Consider the following 7,970-nt stretch of genomic DNA (forward strand, 5'->3'; position numbering starts at 1 on the left):
GGATGGGGTAGCCATTCAAAGCCAGTTAGGTGTTTCAGCTACTGCAACCTGAGCAGAGTGAACAGGTGTGTTATCCTGGAGCAAGAGCACATTTGCCCTCAGCTTCCCTCTGCATTTCAACTTGACTGTTTCCTTCTGTTAATTCTGATGCGTAGTACTGTCCATTAATAGCTGTTCCCTTTTCCAGATTGTCTATGATGATTATACCTTCAGAATCTCAAAAAAACAGAAGCCATCACCTTGTCAACAAATGCTGCCTGCTTAAATTTCTTCGGTGGTGGTGAAGCAGTCTCCATTGTTTGCTTTGAATCTTTGATTCAGGTTTGAAGTAATGAACCCAGGTTTCATTTTTTGAGTTACTAATCTGCAGTGGAAATTCTCAGGGTCAGCCTGGAAGTGAGTCAGAAGTGTCCTGGAAATGTCAACCCTTTGCAGCTTCTCTGATGTCAGCATTCTTGGGACCTAGTTTGCTAACCCAAGATCTCAGTAGAAACATTGTGCACTGAACCAGAACTAATGCCTATGGACTTCTGCTGGACAGCAAGATGTCTGTCATCCAAAACCAGTCATTGGCATCAACTTGATCATCGGTGGTTGAGGTTTTTGGACAACCTGACCAAGGGTCATTTGTGTTGACCCTGCCTCACTTGAACTCAGCAGCCTGCTTCTTCATGGTTGCATAGGAGTCCTCAGCAAGTGTCTGTACCATGTTCTCATGGCTTTCCTTTGGTGTCATACCTTCTTTTTTTTTTTGTAGATACTTTATGACTGATTGGGCCTCTGTTCATTTTTATACTACCCTTCACCTTTGTGTGGGCCTCACCCACAAAGTGGCCGCGCGTTACCACAAAAAAAAGAAAATGTTAAACTTGAGACTTGTGCCATCTGTTGGATTTGATGCATTTGATATGGAGTGTATTGTGGCTTGCATGATGTTTTAATATTTGGACTGTGGATTGTTATTCACACTGTATGTGGATGCTGCTGTGTGGCGTGGAGGACACGGTCCACTGAACACTGACATTTTGTCGTCATCTTATTTTGACGTCACATCACCTTCTGTCATTTGTAAAGAGCCGTGAGCTGTCCACAGGCCAGGATAAGGCGCTGTACCAACGAACACTTATTATAATTATTTAGCTATGGCTCTTTCTTAGAACTTTTTGAATGACCCTCATACTTTTTTCCTCTATACTTTGTTATTTTGTATTTTTTAAGCTTCGGTGTCATTTTTTTTCTGAACGGCAGATGGTTGAGTTGTTGTCTTTTGAACTTAATTACTTTCAGAAATACCATCATCACATGCTTGCCAAGATTAATGTATAAAAGTTGCTCCAGTAATGCCTTAACACTGTTTTAACTTGTACCACAAACTCTGGACTGTTTAATTCCTCTGCAAAAATAGAAGAATTCCAAAAGAATTTTTGGACAAAGATGCAAAGATGTCCCCCCCCCCCAAAAAAAAAAACAAACAACATTCATAATGGTAACCTTAGGTTTATATTTTAAATATCTCCACAATGATGATTTCTCACCAAATATTTGTCATCAAAAGGGCTCAGTTTCAAATGTACTAGGTATACAAGAAACTTGTAAATTACATCATCGAGCTTCTGCTCAAGTCTGTCCAGATCTGAAAACAATCTGTAATTAGGGGTTTAATAAGAATTAAGGTAGGGACATTTTATAATATAGTCGACATACTGTTTCCAAATGTCAGTGGCACTCTTTTAGATACTATGCCACTTATATTTAATCATGATAATATTAACAAATGTACATTACTTTTTTGTTACTGATCCATAAAACCATTTTTAGCTAGTGAAAAGGGGCTTAGCACCACCCCTTCCCTTTTCCTAAATAATTTTAACTGGAGAAACCCTGCATCAGAAGGTAATTCACAGGTAAGGCTAACAGATATTCAGCAAAATATCACATATACATGATGCTGAAATATTGCATGCTCTCATCTATAGTCCAGACAACCATCCACACACCATACACCCCAAAAAAAAAAGGTTAAGTTATTTACTACTATATATTGCACATGATCTTGTTCCCATCACCACTACATACTGTTGGCACACAACATTCAACATTTTCTTGGACTGAGCTGCAAAAGTTTCAGAAATCTTCAGGTGAAGGACTGAGGCACTGCAACAGCTGCCTTCAGTCTTGCTGCATCATTCCCACCACAATATTTTCAAACTGCCTGAAATATTCAAAAGGAATCTGAATGGTACTTCATTAGGCTGTACAGTTTAAAAGCGCTGCCTTTATAACTATTAAATAGCATGCTCATATTTTGCATGGTCAAACACTTGAATAATCTGTTGAAAGACAGAGATCTGCAGCTAGTTGGCATCATAGATCTAGGGAGGCTGATGTAATTGAAAATAGTGCTAGTTTAGTTGGAGGACTTGTTTGAGACAATATTGCTGGCAGTGGATTGCTTCCTGCATTCAATTTTGCACCCCTCCTTCCCTTCCATCACCAAAAGGAGTGAATGGGGCAATTGTGGATGATGTAGGGTCCAACTTCAAGTATAAATAGTGGGCAAAAATCAATGTTGGCACCTTGTTTTCAGGTAGAAAACATGTCCTGCCTAAGGCCTGTACCCATGATTCTGGAAAGGAAACCAGTTTTCTAGTGCAGCTCCAAACCCCTACAGACTGTGTGCTAGGTGTCTTAAAGACTCCTAGTTATGCTGGATGGCAGCTCTTGCACATTAACACACATTTGCATACATCTGTGTGTATGATAGCTGGTTGATAGTCATGACTCATGGTTCTGTTGGATGGCAACTCTTGCTAAACGTCACAGACTCAACACTAATTTCTTACCCCTCTTACTGTTTATTTTGATGTACTATGTCGGATCACCGAAAAGTTGCTGAAATGGCTGCTATTGCTTGTGTTGAAGTTTTATATTGACATAGAAGACAGGTGATTTTGATTAGCATTAGGTAAAGTAAGATCAGGTCTCATCACAATGCAAAGACCAAGAATGAGACATTGTACCAGAACAAAAGCACTAATGGAAAGTAATATAAACACAGAGACAAAACATGACAATATGAGAGAAAATGGATTTTTGAAAAATTTATAAGTATAGATTAATGGGATATTCTAGTTATCACAGTTTTGCATCACTTAAGTTTAATAATCAAAGCATTTCTTATGCACATATCCCTGCCAGTAGCCAGCTCGATGTGCTTTGACATAAACAATAAGTTTAACAATATTTCTGTTATACACACATGGTCTGTACTATTGAAAACAAAATACTGACTTCCATGACTTTTTCTGGAGTAAATTTCATTCAAGCACTGACTTTTCTAGGAACTGGAAATCATTTTTCATATGCTGACTTTTCAAGATTTTCCTGATACGGATGGAACACACAAATAGGAACCCAAACAAACACGGAAGGAGTGGAAGGTAGGAAAAGAGAAAGCCACCAACTCCTTTAAGTGCAGGGAAAGTGCATCTTGAGGCTAGACTTGAAAACACTAAAGGTGGTATTTGTGCAAAATGATAACAGCAAAGCGTCAAGACATTGAGGCCTGAGAGAGAGAAAGAGCAGCATTCAGATGTCCCGTCTGACACATGGCTCACGCAGATCTCCCATAAAAGTCCAAAGACCCTAAACTTACCTTGATGTGATGTTTTCACCAGGTGTATAGAAGGGATTACACAGCATGTCAACATAAGCTCCATGCAATTTTTTAAACATCTGGAAATGTTATAAAAAGACAAAATGGTGACCTGAGTTAAGAAATGAAAAATATCTAACAAATGATGGTTCATTCATACCATCATAAAAGCTGTCAGCATGCACACATTAATAAGTGACAGCAAATGATCAGATTTGAAAAAATGCTTATATGAAATGTGCATGATCATGATAATAACTCATTGGCAGTTTCCTTAAGCTCCTTGTGTATCTTAGCTGTAAAAATCCTTCAATCTGTCAAATATACATCATTACATCAATATACATTCAACATCATTACTTTTGTTAGCATAAAACACATTATACAAGTTGGTTAATGCTTTTACTATAATTATATAATTAAAAAAACACTTTTGAACTCACAACTAACATCATCTGTATAATTTTTGATAAAACTTTGCCATTTGATTAAAAAAAAAAGTGAAAAGAAAAATTGTCAAAATATTAGCTGCTAACTTCAACAAACGTAGTGAACAAGTTCTAAAACTTCTGCAAATGTCTAATTATTGCCATTATTAATAAATGAAAAGATATGGTGTGTGCATAATTATGTGACATGGAAGTAGTGTAGCGAGTTAACAATTTGTTAATAATTATCTAACAATTTCAAGACAATCTTATCTAGCACATACTGAGAGGTACCACATAGTGAAACAGATGCTGCATGATGGGAACAAAAAAATAGTTGCATTTGTGCTGCTTAGTATTATATTTCAGTTATTTTTTATCCAGTGATATTTACTGATCTGATTTCATTGTCTCTCAACATCGTGTTGGAAGATTCCACGATGATAACAAACTTGACCTTAGTGTTGGTAACATATCCATATCTGCTTTCAGTCAAGGTTAATCTATTGTTTAATAATAATAATTCTTATACTGTGTCTAGTTCTATCCATAAATTCTACCACATATAACTAACACACACACAAATATATGCACCCATATGTGAGCCAATCAGTAAAGTATTTTGCCCAGATACCCCTGGATGCACCACACACATACACAAATTATGTTGTACACCATTTTTAATCTAGAAAGATTAGGGACCACATGTGCTCAAAGCATTGTAAGCTGCACACAACAAAAACTGGAGCTACTGCCACTCTCTCCTGTGCTGTGTGCCCTTGTCATCTGCTATGCACTGCACTATGCTGTAACACCATCAGCAGTCATGGGCATTTTGTTTATACCGATGTCCTATGTCAAAACAAACGACATGCACACATGAGAACAATACAAATAGACGTTAAATGAAAAAAAAAACCAAACCAAATGAAATAAAAGAAACAAGGGAGGGAACAAAAAACAATGGGTCATGTGCAAAAGGGGACACCTATGTCTACCCAGTGCCACCCACCTTGTCCGTCCGTACCCTGAAATATCACCCCCCTCTCCTACCGGAAAGAACTAAAGACAAAAAAACAAAAGCTCAGCAACGGGCTTCCCACAGATGAAAGTCACTCCGTTCACACAGCGGTCTTCTAATAGATGAATGTCTCTCCGCGCAGCACCGGACTCCCCACCGATGAATATTACTCCGTTCACACAACGGTCTTCTAATAGATGAATGTCTCTCTGTCCGTACAACGGATTTCTCCTCTCTCCTGGTGACCGCTCCTCTGACTTTTTACATTCCGAACATAAAAAAAAAAAAAAAAAAAAATTGCATCAGCTTATAGTGACGCAGCCACCCACTTCTCCCCTCCAGAACTAAGGCTCGGGCTGAGCCAGCATGCGACACGTGACATCCTACAGCAAACAACATTTAGAAGTTTTAGTAATGCCATGCACAAACTGGAATCTTGGGTCCTGTGTATGTGCATGGATTAGCTGATAGCAGTCTTTCATCCTCCAAGAGCCACACAATATAAGCTTTACTGACATTAGAATCAAATTTGAAGTTTGGAGTGGATAAAGTCACTATCACACTTGCCAGCTCTGGACAAATAACAATTTTTGGTAGTGGGCAGCAAAAACAAAATGATGAAAGCAAAGTTGGCAGAGAGAACACCTGTTGGCTGCTATTATCATTGATACCTTTCTTTCAGAGTGAAAGGAAATGGACAGGACAGGTGGAGCAGTTTGAAATAAATTTATTCATCTGTACTGGTGAATGTACAGGCAGTCTTCGACTTACGACGTTGTTCAGTTCCTACGTCATGTTGTAAACCAAATTTCACTGTAAGTCAGCACATACGTACATACTGTACATAAATAATATACTGTAAGCACTTATCCTATCCTAACACAGTAATTATCAAAAAATTTATAATAAATTAATATTGAAATGAAACATGAAGTTCACGTTACGATGCTTATGACGCAAAACCACTTAAATCGAAACAAGGCTTTGTACAGTAAATGGGAGATGAGTTGTAACCACGAAACATCGAACTCAGGGCTGGCGTAACCCGAGGACTGCCTGTAAAGTGACCTAATACTTGAGCCTGTATAACATATTATTAATCAGCTTATGAGTATCAACTGTAAGGACGTTAACTAATTATTATACATATTACACATAATTATATATTGGCAACAATCTTCTAAAAGGATACACTTTGTAGTCTTCAGTAGGGTAAAGGAGACCAAGGTAAAGTTCACGAAGGTCATTAACATTTTTGCCAACAGAGCTGATTTTTTCCTCTACAACATCCAGTGAAGTGTGCACGGTGTAATAGAACTGCAGTTCATTATCAGTGGGGGTTGTTTTGATGAACAATGGATAATTCTGAAACATATTGAATATCACAAAATTTAGGGTGCAATGGCATGTCTTTTAATTAATTTGCAGATTGCAAGCCATAGCAGATAAATTTGCTTATGATCATAATGTTCAAGCATTTACAGCTATCAGTTAAATCTGTCAATGTTAAAATGACATGTACTGTTTTAAATAAAAAAGAAAGAACTGTACTACTATAGACAAGTACAAAAGGTTAAAAAGAACATTTTTTGAGTGATCAGGATATTTACTATGTGCGGGAATGAGAAAATGTCTGTTCTGGCAAGTACTTTGAAATCAATCATTGTGCTTGTAAGAGATGTACCGTGATAGCCCCTCTGAATTATGCCTGCTGTAATCTTATTTAAGCGAGGTAAAGACTTTTTGAATTATTACCTAGAGACTGATGCCTCACGATCCTACTTCACATTCCACTAATGAATTAGGAATAGGCAGTTTGAGCCCATAGCCTGTACCCTACTATAACATTTGTAGAATCTAGATTCTAAGAATGCCATACCCAGCCCTGACTCCTTGCTAGCCACAACTGAATATTAATAACAGGTACTGGTTGGAATGCCACTCAGGCCTGACATGATTTACTCCTATTTTCATAATGCTGTAATTATTGTAAACTAAGTGCATGAAAGAAGGGTGTCTAAATGTGAAAGGTGTCTGATCAAGCTGAAATGCCTCATTGAATATTTAGAATTTGTACTCATTTTGTTATGTTAGGATGCAATTCTGACATTACTGGGAAAACAAATGTCCACTAGATCAATTCCTGCTCGTGAATACCTTCAATGGCTAAACCCTGCATAGTTAAGCAACTCGACTGAAGCATAAGATCGTTGGCCTGTTCTATGGTTGAAAAACTCCCCAAGCCCACCCAGGTGCTGTCTAGATGAAGAGATGTCAGAGGACTGGGCTTCACCTTCTACATGCTGTGCTTTACATACAGTGAACCACTTATGTTCAATGACCCAATAGGGTTTAGTTTTTCTATATTTACCTTAGCGATGCATTTAGTGGAATTCTACTGTTCTAACGTCAGCAGTATGTTCACTATAAAGCACATGTGCACGAAATGTATTAACGTTTAATGGAAAATAGTACAATGCCAACGGCATAAAAGATCTTGTATTTTCGTAAGTAAACTAATAATATAAACATTTTTAAAGACAGTAGTCTTCTATGTGCTTCGTAAGCAATCCATAAAAATATTATTATTACTTAGAAACCCCACCTCTTTCGCGATGACAGCAATGCACACAGCCATATCTTCTTTAACTAGTCATAAATGATATCAAATATGTTTTCAGACATCAACCCTCCTCGTTCCCTCTCCATGTACTGTCAATGGGAACCGAAAAAAGCGACAAAAGATCTTGTCATAAAAACTAAAATACATAAAATTTAAAAAAAGAAAGGAAAATTAAGGAAATTACTAAATTTAAAGATTGTGTTGGATATAAAGTAATAAAGAAATTTTTATCCGTTTTCTTTC

At 37.4% G+C, this 7,970-nt stretch overlaps 1 protein-coding gene across 1 annotated transcript; it reads right to left on the minus strand.

Moving 5' to 3' along the window:
• Positions 1-1,354: 1,354 nt before the first annotated feature.
• Positions 1,355-7,893, minus strand: LOC112553269 (trafficking protein particle complex subunit 2-like protein). The gene is made up of 5 exons (XM_025220374.1): positions 7,710-7,893; positions 6,297-6,469; positions 4,478-4,565; positions 3,656-3,735; positions 1,355-2,212 (listed from the first exon to the last, which is right to left on the minus strand). The coding sequence occupies exons 1-5, from the start codon at positions 7,740-7,742 to the stop codon at positions 2,170-2,172; spliced, it is 417 nt and encodes a 138-aa protein (XP_025076159.1). The 5' UTR covers positions 7,743-7,893; the 3' UTR covers positions 1,355-2,169.
• Positions 7,894-7,970: the final 77 nt, after the last annotated feature.

Source organism: Pomacea canaliculata, linkage group LG12 (genome assembly GCF_003073045.1).
Source record: "Pomacea canaliculata isolate SZHN2017 linkage group LG12, ASM307304v1, whole genome shotgun sequence".
Classification (NCBI taxonomy): Eukaryota; Metazoa; Mollusca; class Gastropoda; order Architaenioglossa; family Ampullariidae; genus Pomacea; species Pomacea canaliculata.

Coding starts and splice junctions, on each gene's coding strand:
- LOC112553269 (XM_025220374.1), bottom strand. CDS start 7,742: ATGGCTGTGTGCATTGCTGTCATCGCGAAAGAG. Junction 6,470..7,709: donor TTGCTGTCATCGCGAAAGAG/GTGGGGTTTCTA, acceptor AATATGTTTCAG/AATTATCCATTGTTCATCAA. Junction 2,213..3,655: donor GGTGAAAACATCACATCAAG/GTAAGTTTAGGG, acceptor TGAATATTTCAG/GCAGTTTGAAAATATTGTGG.